This window comes from Gracilinanus agilis, chromosome 3, assembly GCF_016433145.1.
Source record: "Gracilinanus agilis isolate LMUSP501 chromosome 3, AgileGrace, whole genome shotgun sequence".
NCBI classification, from domain to species: Eukaryota; Metazoa; Chordata; class Mammalia; order Didelphimorphia; family Didelphidae; genus Gracilinanus; species Gracilinanus agilis.
Window position 1 is genome coordinate 89164425 of NC_058132.1, and position 17267 is coordinate 89181691.

The 17267-nt window shown below is 41.6% G+C and overlaps 1 protein-coding gene across 1 annotated transcript; it reads left to right on the forward strand.

Moving 5' to 3' along the window:
• Nucleotides 1–14178: 14178 nt before the first annotated feature.
• Nucleotides 14179–17266, forward strand: LOC123241151 (folate receptor alpha-like; the record flags this gene model as incomplete). The annotated part of the gene is made up of 4 exons (XM_044668854.1): nucleotides 14179–14335; nucleotides 15947–16135; nucleotides 16378–16513; nucleotides 17115–17266. Coding segments are annotated over exons 1-4 (624 nt in total), but the record flags the coding sequence as incomplete, so codon positions are not given.
• Nucleotide 17267: the final 1 nt, after the last annotated feature.

The following is a 17267-nucleotide window of genomic DNA, read 5'->3' on the forward strand; positions in this document are numbered from 1 at the left end:
CTCCATCCCCACTCCTCAGGTGGGCAGAGAAGGGAGTGCCTTCCTTTCCCCCCCACTTTTAAAGCAACTCCAATGTTCCACCTCTGCTCTCTGAATAACAGAATACCCCAATCTTCAGTCTTTCCTTTAGGGGAAACTAGACTTAATTTTTGCTCATTCTAAAGTAAAATCCAAGTATGGATTGTTTCATTGATTATATTTGTGTTTGTGAATTTATTTTTCATATACTATTAGTTTCTATTTAATGGTTGTGATTTAAAATCTCGTTCTTTTCTGGAATTGGTCAGACACCAATTTTTTTACTTTCCTTGTCCTTAGGAATCATACAATGTACTTTATAATAAAATTTGATAGAAAAACAATTTTTTTCCTGCCTAAATGATACCCATGATATGGGAGATGAGAAAGATGGATAGTTTGATGGTCTGACTCCAACTTAGTTGTCCACCAATTAGAGATATTTAAAGGAGGAACTGAATAATGAGCTCCTAAAATTCCATTATTCATTTGAGGGAGCCTCTGACTCTATAATGCTAGCCTAATCCATAAACTTGAGATTCTAACCCCAATCTTGAGATAATTTTAACCACAACAAACACATCCCTAGTATCCGGTCCATATGTAAGTAGCACATCATAAATTTTTGATCAAAAGAAATGGAATCATATGCCAGTTTATCTTGTCCCAAATGCGTTTCTGCAACTTCAAGGATGCAATCTCGGAACCTTGCTGGTGTTTGTCTTTTTTCAAATTTACCCCATGCATTGGGTCTCCTGGGAGTGTTTTTCATAAACCTTTAGCACTGACTCCCTGGCCTGTTTGAATAATCTATACTTGGTCACTGAGTTCAAGTCTATCTCCTCCCAGTCTAGAGGCCATCCGAGTCATTCCCTGAGTTCTTGTCTCCTCTAAAAATTGGTTCCTTTCCCTCTTTGTTAATACCTCTCCTAATAAAAAAAAAAATGGAAGTCAGAATATCTTTGTGGCCTTTTCGTAGTTCCCTCACAACTCTTGATTGGTTCACCAAAATGTATGCCTTTTAATTGCCTCAATGTCTGCAGAGGAAAATTTGATCTTGTTATGAACTATAGCATCATCCATAATTAGGGGTACATCTCTCATTGGAAACAAATTTATAGGCTCAGAGCTATTATTTAATTGAACTTCCTCCTTTGGTAGCCTTGTTCTATTCCAGATATTTCAACATTATTGCCTTCATTTGCTACATAATTACTATTCTCCATATTATATCCATTAGGCATCCAAACTTTTTTGTCCCTATACAGCCAACCAGTTGTGGTTCTAAGCAGGTGACCAACTCCAAACAACACCCTTCTGATCTTATAGATTAGCATACAAGAAAATCCAATCACAGACAAATGTGCCAAAATGTCTTGTAATTGCCATAATCTTTTTTCCACACTTAAAATCTAATACCTTGGGGGGCAGCTGGATAGTTGATTGTGAGCTAGGCCTAGAGAGGGGAGGTCCTAGGTTCAAATCTGGCTTCAGACACTTCCCAGCTGTGTGACCCTGGGCAAGTCACTTGACTCCTACTGCCTATCCTTACCACTCTTCTGCCTTGGAGTCAATACTGGAAGGTAATGGTTTAAAGAAAAAATACCATGTAGCAATATCATGGTAGGTAGGAAACAATAACAAACACTACCATAATATATTTATCATTGAGTTTAAAACATCCTATGTCCTGACCATGTATATAATAGCTGTTATGTAATAGGAAGTATTTACAGTGTTACTAGCCACTTTGAATTATAAATATAATAGGTTAAAATCATAACTTACAAAAATTTAAATATTTTCCCTTCACGTGCTTTTGTTCTTTAAAATGACAGACCTTTACCATATGGTTAGGATACCCTTTACACATGTGGTTCCCTAAGAACCTTGGACAGCAGTCACTCCAAAATGGCTCTGGAGCAGAGTAGAATGTTGACCAACTGCCACTTCCAGTCTGATCAGTTAACTTTAAACTGTTCACTTCCTGCTCTCAACCCAGACACTAAGATAGCCTATCTGGGGTTGCCAAATGTTAAAGGTAATAAAATAGGGGATAGTTAGGGGACAAAGGTACAGATAGGGGGTTTAAATTAGTTCTTCAGCTGGATTGGGGAACAGTAGAGAGGTAACAAGCTGGGGAATGACTAGATAACAACAAATGAGTAAACCCAGGGTACACAACTCACAATGGGTTCACAATGTCACTAAGGTATCTGGGAAAGGAGGAAGACCAAGGAAGCTTTATGTAAAAAGGGTTTAGTAACTGAATAAGGACTGGGAGTGGAGGCAAGAAGGAGTTACTGTCACTGAAATCTTTAGGTAAATCAGGGACTGGAGGGATGGAGATGACTAATCTATCACTAAAACTATAGCAGACAGCCTTGGGAAATGACTCAAGGGTAAAGAGTATCTCCCTAAGTTGTCCTTTGGCTGTTGTCCACATGTCTCAGTTTGTCCCAGTAACACAGTTAAAAACAGCAAGATAAATACAATAGGGAAGTCAGGGAGATGGAATTATCTGTATGTCCACCATTACAGATAAAGCTTCTATCTCAACCTGAAACTTCTTGGTCTTGCTAGATCTTATAGTTAATGTCCAAGGCACAGCTCCAAAGTTCAGATATACCACCTCACAGACTTACCAGACAGTTGCTAAAACCAACTCCCAAAGCAAACTGCCAGCTCAGTCTCTGGATTCTATGTCTACAGGGGTTTAGGAGCTTAGCATCTCCCTTTTCAAACTCAGGTGGAGGTATGTTTTAGAGTTTTTTGCCATAGGGAATAAGGAGCATGTGCAAGTGTGGGGGATTCTTTTGGAATACCAGAGTCCCCAGTACACAAGTTCCATGTTCCTCCATTGTCCACCTTGTCATCATTTGTCAGGGAGTGGTCTTGTTGTCCTTCCAGAGTGGGAACCTGGGGAGGGACATTGGAGGACCACTATAGGTAATTATTTTAAGAACAATATAAGCAAACACAATAGGCACAAAACTGATGCCTTGGATGGAATGTGTTAACTGGGAAAAAAAACTATTAAATAGTCAGAAAAACCACTCTTTAATTAAGGAAAGGGGTTCAGTGCTTTTCTCAAGGCTCCACTCAGGGTTGAGAGCTACAAACCCACATAGAGTCCCAAGACCTTGGTTGCTCTGGTCACTGACCCCAGGGAGAGCTAACAGTGCTTGACTGACAACTCCAAGGAATAAAAGAATTTGGGGGATCTAGGGGCAGGGAAAAATGATTGACATTATCATAGATAGGATAGAATCAAGCTTGAGAAAGGAATCATAGCTAGAGGCTAGGGTGTAAGGGAAGGGCCTACTTAGAATGGATACTAAAAGGATGGTCCCTGTCCAGAAGTGGGTCTTCTTGGGAAAGGGTGTGTGATACAATGGGGAAGACTACCTAAGGTAAAAAGAGTACTTAGCATTTGCTTAGCACCACCTAACTGGGATTGTCATTTACCTTTGGGTTCATGATTCAGTCGGAAACTATAAGCCTGAGATTCCCTTCAGGGTTGATTCTCAGGGGAACAAAGAGAAGTTCTGAAGTGTCCATCTTATCAGCTAGTCCCAAAACTTGGGGTTCATCAGATTTTACTAGGCTACAAATTTGGGAGTTTCTAGATTTCATGTCGACAAATGTTACAGATCCTATACAGAGTGGATAATTGAACAATCTATAATTCATGCTTGACTAATGCTGAAACTACAGGTTTTGTAGTTGATATTTAACTAGTAAGAAATGCAAGATTTCAGAGTAGGAGGATCCCATTCCTATTACTGCCCCTTACTGCCCACTGCCAGCCCACATCATTACTCCATCACCATTATATACCACAATTTGTTTAGCCATTCCTCAGTTGATGGACATCCCTTTAGCTACCTCCTGATCAATCAGGCCCAGAAAGAGTTCTCTGACTGGGGAGGAGCAACTGACATGAAGTAATAGGAATTGTAGAAGGAGGAAGAAAAGTGAGAGGAAGGAAGAGAGGAAAAGCCAAAATAATGTTTGGAAAAAGTGCTCTCTCTGATGCCCCAGCTGGAGAAGTTTTTATTGGGAGCATCAATACACTTTGAAAGGCTGGAGGGTATCAGTGGCAGTCAGGGGAAACAATACAGGTGGTCAATTCAAAGGAATATTTTTGAGATACAAAAGTCCTGCTAAAAGACAGAATTGCTAAATTCTTATTTATGTAAAGTTCATATATTTTATGGCTAGGAGAAAACAATTAGTTGAGGAGAGGGGAGCTGGCCTTTTTGTGCCTAGGAAGGTGGGCCTTTGTATATGCTAACTCCAAGGATGTGAGATGCTAATTAGGAATGCTAATGAAAATATCTGTTGACTAGGCAGACAGTCAGTTGCAAATTTAGTCCTTCTGGCCAATTAATATTTTTAAGAATTTGAAAAAAAAATAATTTTTAAAGAGTTTTGAAAATAGATTTTTAAGAATTTGAAAATTAATTCATGACTCATTAATTCATGAGGTTTTTTTTGATATTGTCACAAGAAAATGGCTTCCTCAATAATCTCATCTTTTAAGGAATCTTTGCTTTTGCTGTGATTCAGTGTGGCAATATCATTTTCTTCATGATTATTTTGGGTACAGTATGTGTGAATAGAATAGGGTGTGAATGAAGATCTCTCTCCCTCTTTAATAAAATCCTCAGCACCCCAATAATCTGCCTAAAGCTTTATTTAATTTCATATTCATTTAATTCCAAGGGATTCCTGGCTGAGAGAAAGGGAGAAATCCTAACTGGCATAGCCCCCAGTTCTTTCAAGATGATTGCCCCAGCACAATTTCAGGTGACATTTAGAGTAATCTAAAACAAGGGAAAGTTATCTTAAAATAAAATCTGGGTTAACATTCCAGAACTGAGCAACCACTAGTGATTATCTCCTTCTTCCTGGGCTTTTTCCCTTCAACCTGGATTTGAACAAAGAGATCTTGTGGTAGGGGTGTTCTGGAGAAAAATTTGGGGAGTTGTCAAAATGAGCATTTATACTTTGCAAAATGGCACATGCTACAAAACTTGGTTTGATTTATTATTTTGTTGATTGCCTACATCTAAGAAAGTGATGGATAATACAAAGGCAACTTAAAAGTGTGTATGTAGTATGTATATCTGTTTGGCTAGTTGCTGGGCTGAGAATAGTATAATTCCTATTGATTAATTAATTAATGATTAATGATAATCATTTCTCTAAGAATAAGTCTTCTTTAGACACACATTTATTTATTTGTTTGTTTTTTTGGGGGGAATCTCTTTTCATTTAAAAAAATTTTTTATTGAAAAAATTTATTTAATTAATTGATTTAGAATATTTTCCCATGGTTACATAATTTATATTCTTTCCCTCCCCTCCTTCCCCCCCCCATAGCCATTTAGTAATTCCACTGGGTTTTACATATCAGACACATTTTTTAAAAAACTGCTTACCTTCTATCCAGTAGCAACTTGAAGACAGAAAGGCAAGAGCCAGGCAAATGGAGTTAAGTGATTTGCCCAGGGTCACACTGCTAGGAATTGTTTGAGATCAGGATGGACCCTAAGTCCTCCACATTCCTGGCCTGGCTCTCAGTCCATTGAGCCACCCTTCCTGCCCTCAGGGGCTTTTCTTTGTTTGTTTTTTTATTTTGAAATTATTATTGTATTTACTTTTCATCAATGGGATTTTCTCTAGAGTTTAGAAATTTTTTTTTTTTAAAGCACTTCTTAGGTATTAAGATCTGGTTTGTGAATGGTCTTAAGAGTCCTGTTGTTTGTAGGGTCTCCTTGTTGATCCTTTTGTGTGATCTTGACATACATCAGTTTGTTCTATTCTCTGGTTCTATTCTCGACTGTTCTAGGTTTCTCTTGGGGTCATCTCAAATTGACAAAGAAGACATAGCCCTCCCTTCTGGGGCAATGCCAAGGAGGTGTGTAAGAAGTGACAGAAACAGACATGGAGAGAGGCAGAAAAAAAGAGATGAGTTTCACCAAGAAAAAAAGAGACATATGAGAGATCGCCGATTCCTTTTCAGCCACTTTCCTAGCCAAGCTTTTACCAGCATACTGTGTGCTGGCAAAAATGAAAGTCCAATGGACAGATCTGTAGTTGGTGGACACTTCTTTCTTCTGCCTTTTTCCGTAAATGAGCACATTTCCTCCTCTCTGCCTTTTGTTTATTTTTTCACCTCTAGATTTCAAAAATCACTCCCAGTGACTTAGGAATTGGCACTCAGTTCCTAGAGAGGTAGTTACTGTGACTCTGTGGGCTTGTAGGTGCTTATGTATGTCTCTATGGGAAGTATGGAAAGAGGGCCATTCTGAGAGCTGTCCTACCTGGTTTTGGCGGGGTCATTTGGTAGCCAGGCAGGGCATCTCGGAGTCTCTACAGGCTTCAAAACTACATCAAGTCCAAGGGGCAGCTGGGTAGCTCAGTGGAGTGAGAGTCAGGCCTAGAGACAGGAGGTCCTAGGTTCAAACCCGGCCTCAGCCACTTCCCAGCTGTGTGACCCTGGGCAAGTCACTTGACCCCCATTGCCCACCCTTACCAATCTTCCACCTGTGAGACAATACACCAAAGTACAAGGGTTTAAAAAAAACAAAACAAAACAAAACAAAACTACATCAAGTCTTTTGGAACACTCAGTACTAGAAAAGTCCTTCTCTGGAGCATGAGTTCACTTAACCATTTCAGGCCAGACTTTTAAGGCAAATTACTGCTTAGCAGTGAGGAATGGAGGAGTGGGAGGAGCTAGGGGAGAGGAACAATAGGCTTCTGGTCCCTACGGGATGCTAGATCCAAGCAGAAATCTTTTGAGCCTGACCTGGAGGTGTGGTCAGGGATTTGGGGCCAGGTTTCCCTCTGCACCTATAGGAGTGCAGGCTATATAAAGAAGGCAGAGCAGGGGACTGCTGTTAGTCTTCCTCAGGACCTCAGAGAACCTCGAAGAGACTGGTGAGGAGGACTTGTGGCTGAGGTACCAGGGAGGGTCTCTCCTTTCTCTCTTCATGGTCTCTTCTTGTATCCTCTCATTCTCTTCTACTTGGCATGGGCAATGTGCCCCCAAACCATAGAAGGGTTTCAGGCAGACTACAAGCAAGGAAATTCCTTTGCTCCCTTCTGTCCTTGTGACTCCTAACCCAAAACATCTGATAATTTTATCTCTCATAAGTCTCAGAGAGGATTATCTTCCTTGGATAGTCCTTTAGATAGACCAAGAGGTACACCTCCAGGCTATGCCTACATACCAACAGGTTGTATCTAAGACATCTATCTGCCATGTCCTCTAAACTATGAGGGTCATCCTCTATGTCTTCAGGCAGACCCTGGTCAGAAGACCAAACCCTCCCCTGCCTATGCCTCAGTGCCCATGTTTCTAGAGTCATGTCTCTACTGTTGTAAAGAGTATAAAGACCCCAGAAATCATGCCATCTGGGAGAACAGCTTTTCCATCCATGCTGTTCCCCTAGGAGGCAGTCTTCCACCTATGCTGTCCTCTTGGCCAGATTCAACATTACCTTCTAAATTAATACTTTTCTCTTTTTATTTTTAAGCTAAGTTTTAGAGTCTTGAATCCTTGCAAAAGGTACCCTTCCTGAAATTTGGGGGTTCACCTCAAGCCCCCCACAACACACTCACTAATCTGAGCTCATGATTCTTAAACTTCTCTATGTCTGACCTCCTTCTCTAGCCCCTGCCACTCTGGGAATCTTACCTTTCAGTTCTTCTCTTCCCACTTGGGACTTCTTGAGGTTGTTTGGTCATATCTGTTTCTCCTGGGATCCCATTTGGGGTTTTCTTGCCCAAGATACTAGAGTAGTTAGCCATTTCCTTCTCTATTTCATTTCACAGATGAGGAAATTGAGGCCAATAGGGTTAAGTGACTTGCTCAGGGTCACACATCTATTAAGTGTCTGATGCCAGATTTGAACTCAGGAAGATGAGTCTTCTTGGCTTCATACCCATGGTTCTACCCAATTATCTCACTTAGCTGCCCCCTACTCTTTCCTTCCCCAAGTCCTAGCCTTCTTATCTCTTCTGTCCCTCAGTCATCTCAGGCTCTAGTTTCCCCTTTCCAGTTTAAATCAGTGGTGCCAATAATTCAGATCCACAGGCTTCTGAAAGGCCTCTAGATTCCTTGCTCAAAAGATGAATTCATCTTTCTCTTGCCTGGAGGCTATAATATAAATTCCTTTGCCTGGAACTCAAGGTCCTTCAGCAATGGCTCTCATTAACATTTTTTCAGCCATATTTTATTGCTCTGTCCCTTTGGACTTCTTTAACCTGAGGAAGTGTTATCTTCATCTCACTTTATCAGGTCTCCCTAACAGGCTTTGTTCAGGCCAGCCCCACTCTTCTTCTCTAACCCTATTTGGCCAAGATCCTGGAGCAGTGATATGCCATTTCCTTAAGCTTATTTTACAAATGACCAACTGGGGCAAACAAGGTTAATTGAGTGGCTCAGGATCACACTGCTACTACATGTCTGAGGTCAGATTTGAACTCAGGGAGATGTCTGTTCCCTGATTTCAGGCCAGAGGCTATCCACTGTGCCTTCTAGCTGCCCTCTCCTTCAGATTAGCCCTTGCCAACTTTTTCCCCACTTCACAAGCCCAGCTGCTCAAATCCTTATCTATTACCAGCTCCCCAAAGAGCATTACTCAGTGCTTCAAATATATAAAAGGACTTTGCTTGGGCTTCTTTGGGCATATTTCATATTTCCCTCCTAATAGACTGGATTTTACCTAGTGCCTTAAGAAATGCAATAGCCAGGCTTTGAATCTCACATTAAGGGTCTCAAGTGATATTCATTCACCTCAGCCCCAAAGTAGTTGCTATGCCCATTTTCCAGATGAGGATACTTACTGGTTGAGAGAGGTCCTTGCTCTTGTCCAGGATCATACAGCTAGTCAGTGTGTGAGGGAGAATTTGCAGATCTTCCTGCCTTCAAGTCCATTCCACTGTAATACTTGGCTGCTTCTATTGGACAGTAGGCTGTCTGCAGGCAGAGATTAGAGTTTTTTTGGCTTGGTATCCTCATCCAGAGTGGCAGTAGGGTGGCATGGTGTGGATAGAATGCCTGGCCAAAAGTCATAAAGATCATCTTACTGAGTTCAAATCTGGCCTCAGGTACTTACTGGCTGACCCTGTTTGCCTCAGTTTCCTGAATTGTAAAACAAGCTGGAGACAGAAATGGCACAGCATTTCAATATCTTTAACAAGAAAACCCCAAATTGGATCACAAAGAGTCTGACTTGACTGAAAAGCAAAAATCCCTAGAAGTAAATCCAGAATCTTCCAGCCAGCTTGCAGGATTCTTAATTCCTGGTCTTATTCTCCCCATCAGCTTCCCCTCCTTTTGTTGAAGTTGGTTTCTCCAGGAGGATAAGCTGTTCAGCACCTATATATTCCAGGAATTTTACAAGCATCTCCCCAAACCCTCAGGACATAGGTACTAATAACATCCTCAATTTATATTTGAGGAAACTGAGGCAGATTCTGAGGCAGGAATTGAACCTGGGTCTTCCTGGTTCTAGACCCTGAAAAATATCCACTGTGCTAAGAAACTGCCTTTTAGACTATCAAAACTTAGGAAATAGCATATAGAATGCAGGAGCAGGAAGTAGCCCTGGAGCATCCAGCCTGGAATTCCAGAGTTGGTAAGAGATATTAGAGACCATCTAGTCCTATGCTTTCCCATCATTTTGCAGAGGAGGAAACTGAGACCCAGAGAAGCTTAAGGAATTGCATACAGTCAAAGAGCTCTTTACCCATTCAAGCCCATGCCCTAGGTTTCCAGTCCATTGGTCTTAAATTAACCCTGCTTGTAGACACTCAGAAGAATAAGAGCTAAATTAAGCTCTACCTACAGGAATCTGATACAACTGGTTGAGCCCTGGGGCAGCTAGGTGATGCAGTGAATAGAGTAGCTGGCCTGGAGTCAGAAAGACTCCTCTTCCAGAGTTCAAATCTAGCCTTTGGACACTTAATAGTTATGTGACTCTGGACAAGTCACTTAATTCTGTTTGTCACCATTTCCTGATTTGTAAGATAAATTGGAATAGGAAATAGAAAACCACTCCAGTATCTTTGCCAAGAAACTGCCATATGGTGTTAGGAAGAGTCAGACAAGACTGAACAAAGATGAGCCCTGGTCTGCCTTGGATTTTAATCCTTCCTAGCCTCTTACAGGCAGCTAGGTGGCATAGTGGATAGAGTTTTGAGCTTGGAATTAGAAGAACTGAGATAAATTCCTTCCTCAGACAATTATTAGCTTCTGTGACCTTAACTTCTATTTGCCTCAATTTTCTGAACTGTAAAATGGCAGTTAATGATAGCACCAATGTCCCAGGATTGTCTGGAGAACCGAATGAGATCTTTTTTGTAGATCACTTAGTCTAGTGCCTGGAATATAATCAATGCTTGTTTTCTTCTTTTTACTAGCTTTGAGTTCTTTAACCTTTACTTTCTTCATCTGTAAAAATGGTAGTAAACAGATTTACACTGTCTATTTATAGGATTATGGATCTAGAAGGTACCTCTGTCCACCTAATCTCATTTTACAGGTGAGGAAACAGGAGATCAGGAAGGCTGGAACTTACCTAAAATCACAAGTTCTTTCTGGTAGTGAATTTCAGAAGTAGAATTTGAACCCAAGAGTCTCCGACTCTACAGTGGCACTGCCTCACTGAACAGGCTGTGGTGGAGACTACTCCAAAGTGTCATAGAAATGTGCATTAGGATTGACTGAGAAAATTATTCTACCTTTTCCTTCAAGTATTTTCCCAACTTCTGTCCAATCCCTCTTCCTCCAGGAAGCCTTCCTTAACCCACCTAAGCCACCAGAAGCTCTCTTCTAGATTATCCATAGAACTTGCTCTATTCACCAGCCAGGTTGGGGGCTTCCCAAAGCCATGCATTAAATTCCAGAACTAGCTTCAGGAAAGAAGGAAAGGAGAGGGAGAAGGGAGGGATAGAAGAGGAAGCATAGTTCCAGACTCAGTCTACAGGGAGCTCAAGTCCTCTTGTAGAAGACAGACTTGGAGATTAGGACAGGAGAAAGGAAATGACTGGAAGGGTTGCTATTCTCATCTGTGGGAGCCAGGGAGACTTGAAAAGGAAAAAGCAATAACCTTGCAAGGAGGTTCTTAGTGGACAAAAAACTGAACTCAGGAGCAACAGACAGATTCTAGCCCTGTTTGGTGTGTATATCTAAAGAGATTATCAGAGACTTAAGGAAGGAAGGCTCATATTAAATCAAAATCTATAGAGGATATGATTTCAAATTCTATCATCCTGTTTTCACTATGTGACCTTGGGCCAGTTCTCTTAAACCAGCATTGGTCTCAGTTTCCTTATTTGAAGAACCAAGGGATTAGATTTGACTTCGATGTTGACTTTGTAGACAGGGGTCTTTGAACTTGTTTGAAAAATAGATAACTTTAAATGGTTTCCTTTTATCATATATTTTCTCATACATATCATAATATTTTATTTTTTTAACACACCTATCACACATAGTCTTTCAAATATTTATAATAAAATACATATGTGTATGACATGGTAAGATAGATATATGTAAGGTTTCCCCAGACCCCTTAGGGGGTCCAAGACTATAGAAATTTAAAAATATTAAGCTTTTTTTTCTCTTTCACCTTCCTCCAATGGTGGGGCGGGTGAAACTCCTTAAAACAGGAAGGATAATCTCTTCAGTTCCTTCTATCTTTAAATCTTATGCTGAAATATGTGTGTAAAGCATTTTGAAACTAGAAGTGACTATATAGAGTAAATGTCAGTTATCTTTGGGTCTTTGAAGGTCTTCTGGCCTTTCTCTGGAGATCAGGATCTTCTAATCTTTTTGCCTCCTTCCCATTGGAAGTTCTGTTCATGATGGCCTTCTATTTTCAGCTGATTTTCTTATCCAACTCCTCATTTCATAGCTGGGGAAGCTGAGGCCCAAACACTTGGGAGAGACTTGCCAAACGATGGTTAGAATCCTCTCTTCAGTCCCAGGGAATGAATGGCTGTAGAAACTTAACTCTATTTGCTTTATCCCCCTAGCTGCTAGGGCCTAGCTCCCTACCACAGATTGTTAGAGGTGGGTACAGTGCTTAAGAAGGGGCTCCAGTGGGTGTTTTCTTGTGGAACTGATGGAAAACTCAGGGAATAGAGGAAGGCTGTGGGGGATAAAATGAGGGATGAGCTCTTTCTAGTCTCCAATTTATCTTTTATCTAGGAAACTTGAGGCAAATGAGGTTAAGTGACTTACCAGAGTCTGCACAGTAAAAATCTGAGGATGGAGTTCTCTCAAGTAATACTGATTCCAGGCTTGATCCTCTATCCATTATACCACCTAGTTACCCTGGACTATACTCCCATACCAATTTGGAAGGTTTTCCTTCAGGGAAATTAAGGTCTTTTTGGTTAGGGTAGAAATAAGGAGGAAAAGCTTAACTTACACTTTTCTGAAGGGAAGGCAGTGCCATGTAGAAAAAAAGTGTTAAAATTCACTTGCTATGTGACCTTCAGCAAATTCCCCTCTCCACCCCTACTTCCTTTGGGCCTCAATTTCTTTAACCATAAAATAAATGTTGGACAAGACCTACCTAGTTCTTACACTTAATATTCTATGGCCCTTTCCTGCTTTCATATTAAACATTCCAAGGTCCCTCTCAGTTTCTGAAATAGAGAGAGGGGATGTCCCACCATTAGGGTTTGCCTCCTATCACAGAATAATTAGGTATCTGGTTTGAAAGTGAACCCAAATTTCTGGTAATTATATAAATAAGTAATTATGTATATAAGTAATGATTGGCACTGAGGATGGGGTGGGAAGGAAGAAAGATTTCCCTCTTTCTTCCTCTCCCCTCAGAGGGAAAGGGTATGAGATCATTTCCTCTTGACAAAGTGTGGAGAAGAGCTTTGGTCAGAAATTCTACTTCCACAAGGATTCTGTGCTTCCTGGTCCCTCTAGACTCTGCTCTCCTAGTGTCATTTCTCCTCCCTACTTCTTCTTCCTTTCTCTTTTGACTAATGGCCTACTCTCCATCCCAACTACCCAAGATCCTTTCCTTCTAAATATACCAGGAATTTTTAACTTGGGGTATAATGAACTTTAAAAAATTTTATCTATTTAAACATGACTGATTTCCTTTATAATCCTAAGTATTTGATTTATGCATCAAGGCATTTTTCTGATGAGCCCATAGGCTTCATGAGGCTACCAAAAGGGTCTCTGCCTCTAAATTAACCTTAACCACATACTCCACTCCCCACTCCCAACCTCGCTACCCCAATTCTCCATTTCCCATCATTGGAGATACCTCTAGCAATGACCCCATCTCATCTCCTTCCCTCTGTGAAAGGAAATTCTTGGTTCTCTTTGTCTTAATTCTAAGTTTACACTTTTGAAAAGGGAATCTTTTATTCTCTTTGCCTGGTTGGAGTTAGAACTTTGGTTAACAATAACTTAAGTACCCCTACTTAGTACATCATCACCGGATTCTGAGGACAGGATTAACACTCCTTTATCTACCTTTCCATTAAATCAACACTAGCTTGAACTAGGTGAGAAGCCAGTAAAATACTTGGGAGCTCCACCCTTTTTCTAACTCAAACAACCAGAAACTTGAATTCTTTTAAGAGTTCACACACTCAGAAATGTGTGAATCCAAAAATGACAACTGTGAATCCTAGAAGAGTTGACACCTTTAGAGGTGAGAAGTCAATCCCCTAGGCAGTGGAAACTGTGATTGGCCCCTATAAAAAGGGGCAAGGACAGGAAGCCACAAAATCCTTCTGCTGGGATAGTCTCCTGAATTGATTCTCCTGGAGAGTGTCTTCCAGGGAGCTTCACTGGAGACTGTGCCTTGGATCCTGGCTTCAGCTTAGATTCTGACTCCTGTAGTATATTGGGTGAGTGAAAAAGGCCTCCTAGGTACTTACTTTTGGCTCTCCTGGCTGAGGACTAGTATAGGTATTTCTAATCTCTCTCACATTTCTCTACTTTATTGTTTCCCCTCTTTTGGTAAATAAGCTTCTCACTTGTGATATAATGTTATTTCATATAATTTAAGTCCAACTACTGAATTTGACCTTTATGCTCCCAGATTCCTGGTCCCATCCTCCCTCAACCTCTGATTTCCCCTCTCTTGGGCTCCAGGGACCAAAGACCATGGCTCAACTGGTATGGGGGTTGCTCTTCCTGGGCCTCATGGCCATGGCTCATGGGCTTCGGAAGGGTGATGATCTGCTTGATGTCTGCATGGATGGTAAGCACCACAAGTACAAGCCTAGTAAAGAAGATTATCTTCATCAGCAGGTAAGTGGCAGGGAGAACATCTCCAGGGCTAGAAGGTGGGACGCACTACTACAGTATGGAATCCTGAACAGGAGATGTGACAGGAGATTAGGCTAAAGCAGGGGTTGGCAACATGGCTTTCCAGCCATATCTGGCTTTTTGAGGGCCAGATGGCTCTTTCTGCAGGAGCCATAAAGTCAATTTTCAGGCGCTGTGAGCACTGTATGAAATTACATTTTAAAAAATGTGGCATTTATGGCTCTCACGGCCAAAAAGGTTGCCGACCCCTGTGCTAGAGGGTGGGCCACAGGGGACAGGTAACACTGCACATCCCTAATTTAGGGACAGGAGCATTGTTCCTAATATGACAGTTTTCTCACAATGAGTAATCACCAAAGGTGGGAAGTTAGCTTATTTTTTTTTTAACCCTAAACTTCTGTGTATTGTTTCATAGGTGGAAGAGTGGTAAGGGTGGGCAATGGGGGTCAAATGACTTGCCCAGGGTCACACAGCTGGGAAGTGGCTGAGGCCGGGTTTTGAACCTAGGACCTCCTGTCTCTAGGCCTGACTCTTACTCCACTGAACTACCCAGCTGCTGTGGGAAGTTAGCTTATTTTGCAGATGAGGAAACTGAGGCTTCAGAGCTAGATGATTTGCTCAAAGTCAGAGAGTTGGTCATTTTGGGACTAATCTGCATCTATATCTCAGGCTCTTGGAAATTTCATAGAATCCTAGATTGTTAGAATTAGAAGTGACAGTCAAACCACTGCATTTGTAAAAGTCCACGAACTTGGCAATGGGAATCCTGGGGAAAGATCAGACATAGCCTGTACCAAACTCACCATCAAATAAGAGAAAAGAGGAATATAAATAAGTATGCTAAAAAGGCTGGGAGGAAGATAAGGGCAAAGAAGATTTTACTAGAAAGTGCTAGAAGAAATTTGAGGAGAAAGTTCTTTTAAGATTTTATCTGAAAATAGTTTAAAAGTCCATGTTATCTGCACAATCCCTGGATTGGAAAAACAGAAGAAAAAGCCCAAAGCTCTTGTAAGAAATACAGTGCATAGTAGGCGGTGGATGAAAGATGAAATGAAGGAGGAAACAAAGGTTCCATCTCCTGAACATGAAGTTTTATCAAGCAATGCAGGGCACATGTCCAAATTGGAACAGTCCCTCCCCTTCCTCTGCTTAGACAAGGGGATCCTGAATACTGGGGGAGATAAACTTATCAAACAAGGAAACTATCAAACTGAATACAACATTAGGTAATTTGACTTCTAATTGGAGGAGAGATCAGCGACTTCTCCAGTGTGAGGGGGAGAAAAATTACTGTCCCCCTCCAATTGTCTACTCAATGAAGGGAACAAGGAAACTTAACTGATTAACCAGTTCAGGGCCAGTTTTCATGAGATGTTCAGGTGCGTGAGCTGTATAATTAGGAGAAAATTCCTTGCATCTCTCTTTGGATCTGGCTGAGTTTCTGGCCAGCATGACCTAGGTATGCTTAGAGCAGGTAGAGGTGGTCCACTTTCCCAGAGAGTCAGAGTTAGGGTCAAACAATGCAACAAGATCTTCCCATAATTCCCCCCATTGACTCTGAGCTTTCTATTCCCCCAACTCTCTACCCTCCAGTGTAGCCCATGGAAAAAAAGAGCCTGCTGCACAGCAAACACCAGTATTGCAGCTCATGAGGATGGTTCCCACTTGTATCGGTTCAACTTTGACCACTGTGGGAAGATGACTCCAGCCTGCAGACGCCACTTTGTCCAGGACCTGTGTCTCTATGAGTGTTCCCCAAATCTGGGACCCTGGATCCAGCCTGTAAGTGACGTGAGGGGGAAACAAGTCCTTTGTCATTATTTTGCCCCAGCATTGAGGGGCCTCTGCTTTTTAGGACACAGGCCAGTGTTTGAAAACTAATGCTCCCTGGTGGAGAGGGTCTGGGACACTTGTGGAAGGGATTTATTATGTAGATGTGAACATGAGATTTGTGATTTCATTTATGTTTAGTCTTCTTTAAATATGGATGTACTTTATACTTAAAAAAACTCTTCCCCATCAAGGTAAATTCCAGCTGGAGGAAGGAACGCATCTTGAATGTCCCCCTTTGCAAAGAGGATTGTAACCAGTGGTGGGAGGATTGTAAAACTTCCTATACCTGCAAAGAGAACTGGCACAAAGGATGGGATTGGAGTTCAGGTGAGGCTCAGCTCTCTGCCCACCCTGCCCTGTTAGGGGAGCAGGGCTTTTGGGGATCCTGACAGCTTGATAGGTTATTCCCAGAGGCAAAGAGGGAGCTCTGGGGGAAGGATGGTATCTGTGCCTTTGCACAGGAGATAGGGACTTGGACTCTGGGTATAGAACACTGTGTACTGTGGGTTTGATGTGCTGAACTTATCCCACCCCCTTCAGTGTTTTTTTTTTTTTTTTGTTATAGCTTATGTCTGTCTGGAAGGACACAGGCCTTGAGATTTTGAGAAGTGTAGTTGATAGAATAATAAGAATAATAAGTGAAGGGTTAGGGTTTGGGCATGGAGCCTTGGGACTGAGGTAGAGGCAGCTGGGGGAAAGCTTAAATCTAGGGTTAGGGACTGGGATTTGGCATTAAGTATAGAGGAGTGTTTTGAGTAGAAATTTAGGTTAAGCAGGTCTTGGGGAAGGACCAGAGGGTAGTGGGCTGGCCATGATCTAGGGAGGGGAGAAGCCTGGGAGTTGGGGTTGAAGGCTGGTGGGGAGGTGAATCTAGAGTTATGGGGGAGCCCAAAGGGGTCTGGCTGATTTTTTCATTTGCATTCCACAGGGGTTAATGAGTGCCCAGTTAAGGCTGCTTGCCATCCTTTCCACTTTTACTTCCCAACACCAGCCTCCCTCTGTGAGAAAATTTGGACTCGTTCTTATAATGTATCCTCTTATGGCCGAGGCAGTGGCAAATGTATCCAGATGTGGTTTGACC